The 15,705-nt window shown below is 39.8% G+C and overlaps 1 protein-coding gene across 5 annotated transcripts in view; it reads left to right on the plus strand.

The window, feature by feature from the left end:
* Positions 1 to 1,482: 1,482 nt before the first annotated feature.
* The window catches only part of LOC141768198 (uncharacterized), a 34,813-nt gene continuing 20,590 nt past the window's right edge, over positions 1,483 to 15,705 (plus strand). For 2 of the 5 annotated variants that reach the window (XM_074636277.1, XM_074636281.1), the window contains exons 1-14: positions 1,483 to 2,050; positions 4,286 to 4,373; positions 5,413 to 5,534; positions 5,680 to 5,830; positions 7,969 to 8,094; positions 8,557 to 8,616; positions 8,967 to 9,134; positions 9,467 to 9,571; positions 9,661 to 9,756; positions 11,562 to 11,687; positions 11,934 to 12,086; positions 13,816 to 13,970; positions 14,074 to 14,200; positions 14,368 to 14,554. In XM_074636277.1, the coding sequence (XP_074492378.1) occupies positions 1,599 to 2,050; positions 4,286 to 4,373; positions 5,413 to 5,534; positions 5,680 to 5,830; positions 7,969 to 8,094; positions 8,557 to 8,616; positions 8,967 to 9,134; positions 9,467 to 9,571; positions 9,661 to 9,756; positions 11,562 to 11,687; positions 11,934 to 12,086; positions 13,816 to 13,970; positions 14,074 to 14,200; positions 14,368 to 14,554 (2,116 nt within the window). In that variant the 5' untranslated portion in view covers positions 1,483 to 1,598. Of the gene's footprint in view, positions 2,051 to 4,283; positions 4,374 to 5,412; positions 5,535 to 5,679; positions 5,831 to 7,968; positions 8,095 to 8,556; positions 8,617 to 8,966; positions 9,135 to 9,466; positions 9,572 to 9,660; positions 9,757 to 11,561; positions 11,688 to 11,933; positions 12,087 to 13,815; positions 13,971 to 14,073; positions 14,201 to 14,367; positions 14,555 to 15,705 lie in introns of all 5 variants that reach the window. The other 3 variants (XM_074636278.1, XM_074636280.1, XM_074636279.1) reach the window with 3 other exon arrangements.

Here is a 15,705-nt window from a genome sequence, read left to right on the forward strand (position 1 = left end):
ACATTGACAGTCCGTCCCTTGAGGCCTCCCTCCAAATCCACTCCCCCAAAATTATCATTATGAATGCAAACAACGAACATGGCTATTGTTAGCACTCACAGCTATCAAGCTAGCATCTTGTGGAAGACTCCAGTGATGCGCAATGAGTGCACACCGGCAGGCCAACACATTCTCACTCCCAACTCGTCAAATATCGCCCCTTGGTCAGTGCCCCATTGGCATTGGAGAACGACGCATGGGGTAACCTTTTGTGTTACTTTTGGACAGACCAGAGACGGCGTGCCATATACTTTGACAGGAAGCAAGGTTTAGGCAACACAACCACTTAGTTAGGGTTAGGAAACTGTCGCGGTTGACTTCATCAACTAACGACTCCCATGACTACCGACTCACTGGACTGACGATTCTAACGACTCACGTGACTTAACGACTCATGTGACTACGACGGTCTACTAAAAGAAATAACAGACCGTAGAACGCCGTGATTCACCAATCAGAATCGAGTATTCAACAAAGCCGTGTAATACATTTGCATAATACCTGCCTACAGCGGCTAGTTTGGCACGCCCTCAAATAAAGCTATAGTTAGAGCGGAGCTGGAAGAGAGTCCGAAGAGTTTGGTTCGGTTGACCAATCTTAACAGAGTGGGGCCAGCTGACCAATCAGAGCAGACTGGGCTTTTTCGGGAGGGTGTTGAGGCAGAGGGTGAAAAGGTAAGATAAGATAAGATAAGATATTCCTGTATTAGTCCCGCAGTGGGGAAATTTGCAGTGTACAGCAGCAAAGGGGATAGTGCAAAAAACAAGATGCATCAGCTAACACAGTAAAAAAGAGCTAAACAAAGTGTAACAAAATATGAACCGTTTAAATAGAGGGAAGTATAAAAAAGGAGCAGTATATACAGTATTGACAATAAACAGACTATTAACAAAATTGCACAAGTGGATATTGCACAGTGAGAATGAATGAATGAATGAAATTCCACCTGAAAATATCAGGTTATTGTCAGTTTTTAGGTGTGTTAGTGGCTGCAGCACAGCCGGTATGAGAAAAGCTAAACGCTTTTCGAACATTAATGCATGTCAACATGTTCTAGTCGAAACTTAAAATACAAGTATGCACCTGAAAATAAGAATAATAGGTCCTCTTTAACTTTTCCAAACTGTCCTATACTTTCCAAAATGTAAGTTCTCACTTTGGATTTGTCCCCACTTTCTTAAAGTCAAAAAATATCTTTACTTTTCCAAAAATGTTTAGGCCTAAACCTTTCAAAAATGTCCTGAATTTTCAAAACATCATTACTTTTTAATCCTCACTCTGAAAGTCCGATTTATCCCCACAAAGATAGAACAGCACAAACACACCCTCTCTGTGCCTCCAGCTGAGTTTGGATGGGAGTGGCACGGGGAAAAGTTTTCTGGGCTCGGCAGGTTTGGGAGGGACGAAGAGGTGTGGTCACCACCAGCCTCCAAAACCGATCCTCCTCTGCCTTGTTGCTTGCAGTCTGGGAGGAACCGGGACCGAGAGGTGGACGGAGAGAGACTGCCTGCTTGCTGTAGTCGCAGAGTCGCTTTGGCTGCAGCCGAGTCGGTGTCACAATGAGTATGTACGGGTCTCAGAAGGCCCTGAACATGGGCCGCAGGAACGGGTCCAAAGGAGACTTGAGCGGGATGCAGCATTACGCACGGAGCGAGGTGGTGCACATGGGAGGCGGTAACGGATACGAACCTTACCTGGACGGATACAACACCTGCAACTTCTCAAAGTCCTCTGGAGGCGGCATGATGAGCGCAGGGTCAACAGGCGGCATGGGAGGCGGCGGCATGATGAGACAAATGTCGAGCGGCATGGGAGGCGGCGGAACGATGACCAGGATGTCGAGCGGCATGGGAGGCGGCGGAACGATGACCAGGATGTCGAGCGGTGGAGGAGGCGGCGGAATGGGAGAAATGTCGAGCGGCATGATGAGAGAAGTGTCGAGCGGCATGGGAGGCGGCATGATGACCAGTGTGGATGGCGGCATGATGAGCGGCATGGGAGGCGGCATGAGGTATGACCTTTTTGGTTAACTTTCAAACTTATGTATTTATTGCACTCTTCAAGCAGTCAAACTGCTGCATGTTTCTGTGAACCAGCTGGGGGGCCGTTTGTGGCCCTTTCTGCAAGAGTCAGAGCATGCATGCTGGTTTTCTATTAAATATTAATCATCACAGCCTGTTTTTATCCCAGTATTCATTTCACCACCTGCACACCTTGGTTTAGATAGATATACCAGTCCTTAAACCAAAAAAGCTCTTGCATTTATGCAGCTCATGCTCCAAAATTTACCAAACAAATGCATGATCATATTTGCAGGGATCATAATTAAAGATAAAGGGAAAATTATTATGTTCTGCAAAATTCTCAGAAATAACCTGACATTTACATCTTTGACTTTTGGAACAGTATTTTATGACTTATGAGTCATAAATGCTCCATAAAATTATTGTCTCCAGTCTCCATACAAATTGAAGTTTGTGGTATTTGGCTTGTGTGCATTCATAGTTTGTTTGTTGAAGGAGTTACCATGCCACCTGACTTCTGTTATTACATTGATAATACACAGTCATAATGAAACACTTGACTTAAAAGCTGCTGTGTTTTGCAGATTTTCTTTTTTTTCAAATCAGCTTCTTCTCTGAAGCTTCCCTCCCTGGAGAGAATCGCCCAGTTTTGATTTATAGCTCACATTGAGCTGCTGAATATCCCTCCACTGCAACAGTTTAACTCTCACTTGTTCCAGAAACATGTGTGTCACTTTCAGACCTTCCACACTATCATCACCCACAGGGGAAATATGTCACTGTGGTACTTTAGGAAAGGGCAGAGCGGGCATCTGGCCGACATGAACACATGTTTGACACTGATGAAGGTTGTTGTTTAGTCTCTGGGTCCAGTTATTTCTTATTAATTTCACATCATGGAGTTTCTGATATGTATTAGCAGGTATAGTAGAGTTGTGGCAGTGGAGTTTTTCCAAAGAAAAAGACACAATTATTCTGTATCACCATTAGACCGATAAACCGACTGAGCCGATATATCAGCCGATACTAGTTTATGGCTGATACGTCATTGTCCTCAGGCTCCGACGAAGGTCTTTGTGACTAACATAGTACTTTTGTTGCAAAGGAGATATGTGTGTGGATGTTTTGATCTTTTTTCATTGCTGTTTTTGCATCCAGCTACTTGTTTTGTGGAAGTGTGCGTTAGTTTAGGGGAAGTTTGGCTACATAATATATAATCATCGGCACACATCGGCTGACAAGTTACCAGAAATTGCAGTACGGAAATGCCAAAGATATGTTTGGATTTGTTTAGAAACAGGAACCTTTTTGATGAAAGATCCTTATTAAAGTGTTTGTTTATGTCATGCTTATGTTACAAAAAAATATGCCGATATATTGTTATCAGTTATTATCAACTCTCAAATATCAAAATCCAGTATGAGCTTGGGCAGAGACACCAACTTATGCCTCTCTGTTTTTAGTGTAACTACTACACATGATGATGATGATAAAGAAGTTTTAATTATTGTGTCATGCATTAACTATTCCCAGCCCCTATAGGCATACAAGACACATACAAATTTATATAAACCAGCTTCCAAATGCACATTTTTAAACAATACTACAGTATTCAAAACTAAAGAATACCAGTTAACATAACTTGACATGACGCTCCTTTCAAAATGTTTGATAATACATAATTATATCACTTTTTGAGGCATGTCATGAACTGTGTCATATGCATTTTTATTCGATTTCACTGTTTAAGTTGCAGAAAAACTGCCAAGAAATTTGCAGTTACATATAAACTTCATTCTAGGAAATTGTTAGGACAGAAAGTAACCCCCTAAATGAAGTGTTTCCTCAAAGACATGTAATGCTGCATATGATACACAGGATAGGACATCCAAACTGTGTGGTGTCAGTCAGTGGTTTCCGCCGATAAAGGTAAATCTTAGAGGTTACGAGATGATTAACAGGATAGGAAAGAATAAAACAAAAACAAAGGTCTGCCGCACAAAATTCTGTTTACTTTTCCTGACTAAATTTACCTTTTTTTGTGAAATACTGGCCACCAAAATCGCTCTTTGGTGAAACTGCTCACAACTCATTACATCACGTAGTAGAAACGTTGAAAAGCACTGGTTTATAGTGTGATATTATGATGGATATGCCTTTAATACAAATAATGCAGCTGAAGATTGTAATAGTAATGATCTTTGCTCTGCTGCCCCCTGCAGTGGCTCCAGCACCATCCACCAGAGGGCCATGATCCTGCAGGCCCAGTGCCAGGAGTACCTGAAGAAAGCCGAATACGCCCTTCAGTCTGTGAGTCACGCTTTTTGTTTTATGTAACTCCACTTATTGGCTCTTTTCCTTCAGTAGTGCACGTAAAAAACCCGTCTTATTCTTCTAGTCTTTATTTCAAAAGAAAAAAGCATCATGTTGCAGCTTCACTTCTGTTGGCAAAAAGAATGACAGAAATGTGGTTTGGTAGTAAATTGAGTAAGTGGACGAGTGAGCCTTTGATGAGACAGTCAGAACAGGTAATAGGACCCAGGCTGATAATGAAAGAATTTAGTTTATCTCTCTGTTGGATCTGTTTTCAGAGTCAAACCCCCTTCAGCGATATTTCAACTGTCATTGTAGCCACTTATAGCTTTACATTGTCAGAGTAAGTTACAGCACACACACACACACACACACACACACACACACACACACACACACACACACACATGTAAACGCCTCCTCAGCTTCTTGCTCAGCAACTTCTTGTGAATTATGTTTTTTCTGCAAAGTTCAGCAGAAGTTTGCTTGGACGACGTGGTTGCGTGATTTATTAGCTCGTATCACTGGCTCTGACTTGTTTTAGGAATGTGTCAAATACTAAAGTAAAGGTTACTTCTTTTACTTTCTTTCAAAAGGCATGAAATTATCCAGCTTCATGGAGTTCAGTTTACAGTTTTCTGCAGGAATTTGTAATTTTTGCGTCATGCCAACACACATCTGACAAACTTAGTGTCTTGTCTCTATTTCATATCCCAAAAACTTCAGGTAAAAACATCAACAAAGTTTTTTGCACAACATAAAGTACTAATGACAGCTGCATAGGACCCAAAAAAAACTAAAATAAAAAGGAACACCCTGTCAGATACTAAAACACTTCCATTGGTAGACATTAAATAAACTGGATAAAAGTGACAAATAGTTTTTGGTTCTTTCTCAGTTTCCAAATAGAAACATTTTGCACATTTCAACGTAGACACAAACTTTTCACAGGAAAATGTATGGATGTTTATTTTGGTTTGTCTTTCTGCACAGTGGTTTTGTACACCTCCCTGAATGCTTTGTTTATGTCTTGCAGGGCGGCGCCTCCGGTGACGCGGAGCGCTACATGTCAATGGCTAAAGAGACCATTGAGCAGCTGAAGGGCTACGCGATGGACCTGAGACAAATGGGACAGCCCAATGACAACGTAGTCAGGACGTAAGGAACTTTCTTTCTTCCTTTCTTTCTTTCTTTCTTTCTCTCTTTCTTTCTTTCATCCTCTTCTGTTTTCTATTTATCTGCAACTGAAATGATTTACATACAAGTCTTATCAAAATGTCCTTTCTCTCTTCCTAATCTGTAGTTTGGAGATATGTAAAGACCAGCTGAAGGGGGTCCACATGGTCATGACCGGCAGCCTGAACAGGAGGAGGAGCACCAGAGGGAGCTCTGGAGGCTGGGAGGAGCCTCCGAGGAGCTTCCAAGATGCTATGGGCTGGATTGCACAGCAAAAGGTGCGCGCACGCGCACACACACACGCACACACACACACACACACACACACACACACACACACACACACACACACACACACACACACACACACACCTACACACCTACACACCTACATGCCTAACCCGGACAGTCAGTGTAAAATGGGAGAAATGAGGCGTGTGACTTAATTATTATGACATTACTATATTATTAAGACATTATTGTGAAATAAATCCCGACAGGTCTTACATCGCCTGAAAGGGTTTATTTCACAAAAATGACCCGCTAGTCACAGCATACATTATCCTGCTTATTACACAACTACTTACTTAAGAAATCAGTAATTCAACACAAAAATGGTCCGCCAGGGTCTGAAATCAGAACTACGTCCATAGCAACGGTCTGTTATACATAGCAACGGTCTGCTATACATAGCAACGGTCTGCTATAAAGAAATACCAGACCGTAGAACGTCGTAATTGACCAATCAGAATTAAGTATTCAACAAAGCCCCGTAATAACAGATGATAAAACCTGTAAATGGTATATGGACTTGCATTTATATAGCGCCTTTCTAGTCGTCCGACCACTCAAAGCGCTTTACACTACATGTCAGTATTCACCCATTCACACACCCATTCTACCTCTGAGCCACAGCCGCCCCATTAAGCCCGTAAAACAAATAGAAACATGGTGGCTACAAATCTTTGAAATATCTGGGATTAAGTTCTAAATTGAAGAAAAATTATCTTGAACATGAATAAAGGCCATATGCATTTTTGACCGTACAGTAGCCTATATAAGACGAAACTGACTGAAGGGCAGGACTCAGAGAAAATATCGATATATATATAAAAATCTATGCATATCGATATTATATCAATATCGTGTCATTAGACTAGATATCGTCTTAGATATTGGATATCGTAATATGCTTACCAGACTGTTCTAGCTGTTCTATTATTTGCCTTTACCCACTTAGTCATTATATCCACATTACTGATGATTATTTATCAAAACATCTCATTGTGTAAATATTTTGTAAAAGCACCAATAGTCAACCCTGCAATATCATCGCAATATCGATATCGAGGTATTTGATAACATTTTTTGTTGATTTTTTCCATATCACCCAGCCCTAATTTGCATCATAAAACATTTATAACTTAGATTTAGTCTTTGTGTATTTTATTTAAATGCCTGTCAGTCATTTCCAGAGTGATAAGATGTTCCAATCCTGGCTTTTCATTTTTAATTGCGGGACGAGCATTTAGTTTACATTTCTATTACGGATTGTTCCTTTAATAAATTTTTTTTAGTAATTTCAGTCTCAAATATCTTTACAATGATGTGGTTTCTTAGCGACCTGTTTTCCTAGTGATACATTAAAATATCCCCCAGAATATTTTACATTATTATTTTCAATATAATTATATTTTTATAATATATTTTTGCATCAAAAAATCCAAAATGTGCATTGATAAAATCTGCAGACACACCACAAGAAATGAAAACACAAATATCGCATAAAGGACAATGTGAATATGGCAGCTCCATGCATTAGGAAACCTATTTTTACAGCCTTCATTCTTTGAGTGCAGAATAAACAGTGTCTGACTGTGACTGACAGATCTCACTAAACCAGAACACTGTGCACACAGAGTTTAGACATGAAAGCATTCTTCTGTTATGTGTTGTCAGAAACTCTGGATGGAAGTGGTAATGCTCAGAGCAATTATGTTTACCATTGAGAACAATTACTTTATGAGGAACTGAAAGAAGAACAAGAACACACAAGAGGACATTCACATGCACATGAAACAGACGTTAAAAGAAGGTTTTGTTTTGTCTTCAATTCTCAGACCAATTTTCTTCTGGTAGATTCCTCAGATGTTTTTTGGTGAAGAGGCTCATGAATTCACAAAAAGGAAAAAAAAAAATCCTGATTCATCTTGTTTCTCTACCACCACCTGCTGGTGATATGAAGAGCATATGAAACAAATGTTTGGAAAACACTTTGAACTCCCAATCTTGGCTGCAAGATGGGTTTCAGAAGGTTTTGCATTCTGCCTTAAAAAACTTAAAGTAAAAAATTGTAGCTGCACCAGTTTGTTCAGTGTGTGTTTCTGCTGTTCAAATAGCATTTTTTGCGTTTCAGCGTCTGATTGAAACTGCTTCCTGGGGAGACGATCCTGCAGCCATCGAGCAGCAGCTCATCAACCACTCGAACTTTCACAGCTCCATCCAGAGGAGCGTCGAGGTGGAGCGAGCCAGAGATGAGCTGGTGGGTTCAGTTATCATTACTGCTGGGATGAAACAAATCTACTATTGTCGCAACAGAAGTCCCAGTAATATAATTTGTGAGAGAGAGCACATAATGTACTTCCCCAAAGGCTCCAAATTCTATAAATTTCTTGATAAAAGAAATGTTTACATTCATTATTATTTATTTATTTATTCATTATTATTATTTATTTATTTATTTATTTATTTATTTATTATTTCATTATCATGTTAAACTGTTCAATTTCAGATTAAAGAAAAAATAATTGAAGCAGCAGAGGTCAAGATATCCTTACTTTTATACCCTAGTATGAGTAAAGCTCAAAAGTTGCTGGAACATACATTTCCAATGTTGCAACTCAGTAGCATATTTTTGTGAGACCCCCCCCCCGGCTGGTAAATGCCAACATCTTTCCACCGGCTAGTTTAAGATTCTTAACTGAGGCTGATTCTCTTCCCACAGATGAAGAAAGGAGACAAGGGAAATCTTCACGCTCTGGATCAGGAGTGGGACAGTCTGCAGGTGAAAGAAAAAACATTATACTAGCCTAACTATGTTCATATGTGTATATATATATGTATTTATACAGTATATATATACTGTATATATATATACTGTATGTGTGTATATTTAAATGTTCATATGTGTATGTGTATATATATAAACAGTATATATGTATATATATACTGTATGTGTGTGTATATATATATATATATACATGCATACATACATACAGTATGTATGGGTTGGGAACTTAACTTTTTCTTTCTTTTCTGAGAAGTGACTACTAAAGCGGATCATAATTCAACAAATAAAGACAAAAATAAAAAAAGAATGATTGGATTTAAACTTACTCTCGTCTCCCTTCCTAGCAAATGTCATTTGGTCGGACCGAGCAGCTGCAGAACCTCAAGCAGATCATTCAGGATATGTCCAAAGAGATCATGTGGGTGAACGACAGGGAGGAGGAGGAGCTGATGTTTGACTGGGGAGACAAGAACATCGACCAGTACATCCCACGGAAACAGGAGAGCTACTCGGTAATTACACGATTAAAAGATCAAAAGTTCAAAGGGAACAAGGAGAGAATTGGGTTCACTTTGGTTCACAGTAATCCATGTTGAAGTTACATTTTTTAACAGCTTCTTTCTAGTCGATTAACATTCTTGGCAATCCTGTGAGTCTAAATTACTCTAATGCCTCTTTATGAAGTTAATCTGCGTCTCATAAGGGAGCAATCATGTGTGATACATTGGATTTGGCAGCTGCAGTCAGTCATCCACTTAGAGCGAAGCCACAGAGTGTTCCTCCAGCTGCATCCTGATGTTTTCTGGGTCCCCTGTGATTTTCTAAACCTCTTCTTATGTAACAGAAACTGATGAGTGCCCTGGAGGAAAAAGAGAAGGACCTGAATAAACTGAAAGCCAGAGTGGACGGCCTCCTGAAGCTCAACCACCCAGCTTCAGACAAGATCGAGGTGTGGACCGCTCCATTCGTCACAGTGTTTACATGTATTTATAAGTGGGAGCCTTATCTTTAATTTTTCTATTTGTCTGTGTTTTTCAGGCTTACAGGGACACTCTGCAGACTCAGTGGAGTTGGCTCCTTCAAATCACCAAGTGCATTGATGTTCATCTGAAGGAGAATGCAGCTTACAACCAGGTAACATGACAGAACATGAAACTTAAAGCCACTCTAATAAATATTTCACATCAACAATTGATGAAATGACTATGTGTAATGTGAAGCACGTTACTTGTAGTGACAAACCCAGAGAGAATTATCAAGTGACCCTCAGCTCTACAGACCTTTTTAGCATCTTTCAGCTCTGGTTTGATTTACGGCCCGCAACTTTACTGTTTGGGTTCACTCTGATCACCGTCGGTTTCGGCAAACGAGCTCTGATAAACTCACTGTACACAACCTAAAGAGCCAGATATTTCCCTCAGGAGTTGGTGGGGACCAAAACAGAGCTAAAAGGAGAGTCAAAAACAGCTTCAGCTAGTGATTAAATGTCACATATCACATAGTCTGACTCACCAGATGCAGACTGTGGGTATAAGCCGCCGCATATCTCACGCGGCATTCTCCACCCCTTCCGCTATCTGCGCTCTCTATTTTGCAAGTGCACCGCCGCTGCATCCTGTACTTAGCGCCACCCAAGACAATTGTGATTGGTTTAAAGAAATACAGAGCCAAAAATACATAAAGCCAGAGCGTTTCTTCCCCGATACCAGAATTCACCAGAATGATCATGTGTGGAGCCAGACCTTTCTTTAGCACTGACACAGCACTGTGGAGATAGGTCTTGCTTTGCGAGACTACATATTACATAACCGCGACTTCTTTGGCTTCTGACCTTGTTTCATACCTCTCTCTCCCCAAGTTTCCTGACTCCTCTTCTCTGCACTCTCAACTATCGAATAAAGGCAAAAAATGTGACAAAAAAAAAATCAAACTAGTTTCAACCAGGTGTTTGACTGGCAGAACTGCTTGCACTCCTATGCTAATGTGCAGGATTTTTTCCTCTCCCCATTTGATTGTGACTGATCAAGCCTTCTACTTTTCCCAACTTGAAAACACTCAGTAAATGCCACTTGTGTAGGATTCTTAATTTCTTTTTCGTTGTATCAAAAAAGACACTTTGGCAGACAACAATGGATGCTGCTTCCCTCCCAAAGATCCAGTCCTACTGTAACTCTCAAATTGAAATTCTACACACTGTGTGTGCATTTATTGATGCAAAAGGGACATATGATGCAATTAATCGGTCACTGTGATATGCTAAGCTGAATCCTGACACCTCTTATCTCTTGTGATCAATTAAAGGGGAACACCACCTAAATTAAGAATTCCAATATGTTATTTTCATGGCCTAGGAAAGTTCAATCATTTTTTGTGAACATGAGCTCCTCTCTCTCTCAAAGGCAGAAACCAGAGAAGTAAGTCTCAAACTTGTGATGTCATAGGGTATAAAGTCTGGAGCTGCTCCATAGACAATGAATGGGAGACCGATTTTATGGGCCAAATGAATGTTTGTTTCTCTTTTTTATACCTTATTGAGCTTTATTCTATTGCAGAAAATGTTCCCATATACTCAGAACATTCCCCTGGGTGCTCTCAGTGTCACCTAACATCTCTCCTAATTCATTGTCTATGGAGCAGCTGCACACTTTATACCCGATGACATCACAAATTTGAGTTTTAGACTCTAGTTTTGGGATTTGGGAGAGAGTTGTTCATGTTTACTAATATTTTGGACTGTTTTAGACCGTAGGAATAACATGTATGAATTTTGAAAATGGGCATAGATCCCCTTTAAGTTACCATGTAGTGGCCTCACTGTAAGATCTTTCGTGTGTGATATAGTCCCTCTGCTTTTATATCCCTGTTAACAAACTAATGTCAAAATAATACTGTGAGAAACCCCATAATGTATTCCTAATCGTCTCTTTTATACATCTCAGTTCTTCAAAGAGGCCAATGAGACGTACAGCGGCCTGCAGAAGGAACATGAGACGGTCCGGATGAAATTCGCTTGTGACAAGAACACTTCACTGGAGGACCTGATGGAGTTCCTTCAGGGACTAGAGGTACAGCTTCTCATTTTTTTTTTAATTTCTCCTTAAATGTCAGAATATCTGAATCTATAGATGGTCAAAACTCACCTTTATATTTTGGTCTTTTCATTGCCGTATTGCTGTTCTTTTTTCATTTTGTGTTAAATTGGATTTTTTTAAATAATATCACTTTTTTCTGTTTGAACAAGCTACAGAACAGCTACAGTTTGTAATTATTATTATTGACCTTTATTAATATTATTATATTATTATCTCCAGAGGGAGAAGGAGAAGATAATGGAAAACAAGAGGCAGGTTCATCATCTGGTCAACAAGTCCAGGACCATTGTGAGACTGAAACCCAGAAACCCTGAAGAGAAGAGCAGCACCCCCGTCATCGTCAAAGCTCTGTGTGACTACAAACAAGACCAGGTCAGTTTTCTAATGATCACGTCACATATGCACACCGTTGGTAATAAATTCATATTGGTATGCCCGGTCTGTGCGACCGAGAACATGAATCAACCCCATCTTCCCCATTTCTTAAAGCAGCCACAGAGGCGGAGCACTGAATATGAAATGTTTTAGTTTATTCACAGGTTTGGATTAACATGCTGGGAGCCTAGTCAGACTTCAGGCTGAGCCAAAGCCAACAAAACAAACTAAATCTAACCTCAGAAGCAACCAGTCTGACAAAATACAGGAAACCAAAATACAATAACTTATCTCCCTAACTCAGCAAACAGGAGAAAACGAGATTAGCCAGAATAGGCAGCCCACCCCTACTACCTCCACTACACCCAAAACCATCAGTATGCCTAGAGCTACAGTCGATCTGTGTGTGGGTTCAATTGTCTTGTTTGGAGATGAGGAAAATGCCCCTTTCCACCAGGACTGCACGATTATGGCCAAAATGATAATCATAATTATTTTTAGCAATATTGAGATCATGATTAATTCATTGATTTTAACGACAAAATATTTGTATTGCACTTTAACATTTAAATCAACAGAGCACCGCTTTCACTTCCATGTTGTGCTACATTCCAGCCACTGTACAACTCTTTGCATCAAAATGAGACTTAAAATAAGGTTCTTCACCTGATTTCAGTGCATTTTGGTTTGGCAAAATGAGTAATAAACAGTGTATTACTCTTCTAATCTGGACTGCAGCCGCAACGTTCAAGAAAGTTTTACACAGGCTGCCGCTGTAGGGTGTGCATGCAGCTCCCCAAATGTGAAGCCAAAACATCTGGATCGCCCCCTGGTGGCTGGCTGTTGGTTTAGGAAGCGTTTGATTTGAGAACAGCACGCATTTTAAACATCAGTATCGCAGGCGATCATGTTTATTTAAAGTGACAGTAGGCAGTATATTTTGGCGTCATTGGGCAAAAATTCCATAATAACCTCTCAGCATATTGTAATTCAAGTGTTCTGAGAGATAACTAGACTTCTGCACCTCCCCATGGCTCTGTTTTCAGGCTTTAGAAAATCTAGCCCGTGACGGGAAACTTTGACCAATCACAGGTCTTTTCTTTGAGAGAGCGTTCCTATTGGCTGTGCTGCGGTCATGTGATCGGAACTTGGCGTTCCCTCACCAGATTTCACAATGGCTGCGACGTCACAAACTTTCTCATTTTACAGCTTAACCGTGCACTACAAGATGATTCTGAAAACATTTGAGGCGAGAAATAGGCATTACAGTAACACAATATTGATTCATATCAGCGCTGCCTAGTTTGACCGTTTGCGAGTGATAAGTAAGTAAGTAGACTACAATAATTAGAATAATACGATCATCAGGCTCCCTCATGTGGCTCAAAGGTGTATTGCAGGTATAAATGTTAAAAGACTATGGAAGAAATTCTGCTAGTTCTTTTGGCGACCCTAATAAAATCTTCTGTGTCCCACCCGTGCGTTCCAACAGTCTTTGGGAATGACTGTTCTAGAGCGTAGTCTCTAAGGACAATTGTTGTTCAACTTTATTTTCTTAGAAATAAGCCTTTTCGATCAAGAGCCTTCCAATGTGTTTACATTTTTCAGAGGAATTCTATTTTTAAATCTTTAGAACTTTTTAAGAGTTGTCTCGTTGAGCCAGATTTGATTTTGTTTGTTTATTTATTTATTTATTGACAAAATGTATTTTTCTTTGACTCCACAGAAGGTGATCTGTAAGGAGAATGAGGCGATCCTAAGGGGCAACAGTCAACGCAGTAAGTGGGACGTTACCGGCCCGGGAGGACTGGATATGTTGGTGCCCTCCGTGTGCCTGATCGTACCACCTCCCAACCCACTCGGCATCAGTCTGGCCAACAAGTAAGACGCAAAAACATTTTTGTTTTGTCTGTGAAGAAGAAGATACGAAAAACCTTGTTGTTGTGGGGTTAGGGTTAAAATGTTGTCTCTGTGTTATCCAAAGGAACGAGCAGTACTATGAGGCCATCCTGTCAATCTGGAGTCAGTTGTACATCAATGTTAAGAGTCTCATCGCCTGGCAGTACTGCCTCATTGATATCAGGAAAATCAACTCCCTCACCGTGACCATGGTGAGTGATCTCTGTTATCTTCCAACTATCCAACAGAATGGAAAGTTTCCGAACAGATACATAAAGTATTATCATTAGTATTTAAAATGAAGTGCATTTACCTACCTTTTAGTTTCCGACATTGTTTAAACGCAAGTCAAACGTAATGTTTGTGTGTCTGTGTTCAGCTGTCCCGCATGCGTCCCGAGGAATACCGCCAACTCATCAAGAGCCTGGAGACTCGCTACGAGGAGTTCAAAATGACCAGCCACGGCTCCCAGATGTTTGCTGACGAGGACAAGAAGATGATTGAGAACCAGTTCACCGGAGCCCAGACCCACTATGACCAGATCGTGGTGGAGCTGCCTACTTACAGTCAGTATTACAAAAAATGCACACCTCACACTCCTCCTGCATTAAAACAAATAATTGAATTTACATTTTGATTTACAGGTGTAATAATTAGGGCTGTCAAAGTTAACGTGATAATAAAGCCGTAACACAAATTCGTATTAATTTCTTTAACACATTAACGCTACTTGTGATTTTTAGGTGGTAGTAGGTAGTGGGAAACTAGAAAACCTAGGGAATTCATTAGTACCTATGTACCATGTCATACTAGCTTGTCGAGAAGGAGGTTAAATAATTCTCCAAACTTCCACTAAATTTTGCCCCTTGACCTCTGACCTCAAGATATGGGAATGTAAATGGGTTCTAAGGGTACCCACGAGTCTCCCCTTTACAGACATGCCCACTTTATGATAATCACATGCAGTTTGGGGACAAGTCATAGTCAAGTCATCACACTGACACACTGACAGCTGTTGTTGCCTGTTGGGCTGCAGTTTGCCATGTTATGATTTGAGCATATTTTTTATGCTAAATGCAGTACCTGTGAGGGTTTCTGGACAATATATCTCATTGTTTTGTGTTGTTAATTGATTTCCAATAATAAATATATACATAAATATGCATAAAGCAGCATATGTGCCCACTCCCATGTTGATAAGAGTATTAAATACTATAAAGACAAATTTCCCTTTAAGCTACATTTTGAACAGATAAAAAATGTGTGATTAATTTGCAATTAATCACGATTAACTATTGACAATCATGCGATTAATCTTGATTAAATATTTTAATTGATTGACAGCCCTAGTAATATTGTGTAATTTTATTGTTATAATAAAAAGATTAATTATTGAATATCAGTTGAAGCTAATGCAGCAAAAGACAAGAGGACGGTGTTCCTCAGAATACAACTGATTTTTGGTGACTATAACTACAATTTAGTCAGTTTTTTGAGGTTATTGCACTAATAATACAAAAATGCATTTATTTTGTAAGTCTTGGTCAGTCAAGACCAATTTCATTGTGTGTTACTTGCTAGGTTAATATAAATGTATGTAAATGACATTCATTTACAGTTATTTATCACCTTTACCACCAGTTTTGCCCAATTTCTACATCTACATTTTTATTGACAAAAGATGCTTAGAAGCTTGAACGTCTTCAGCTGTATCAGA

The sequence above is a fragment of the Sebastes fasciatus genome, chromosome 5 (assembly GCF_043250625.1).
Source record: "Sebastes fasciatus isolate fSebFas1 chromosome 5, fSebFas1.pri, whole genome shotgun sequence".
Lineage (NCBI taxonomy): Eukaryota > Metazoa > Chordata > Actinopteri > Perciformes > Sebastidae > Sebastes > Sebastes fasciatus.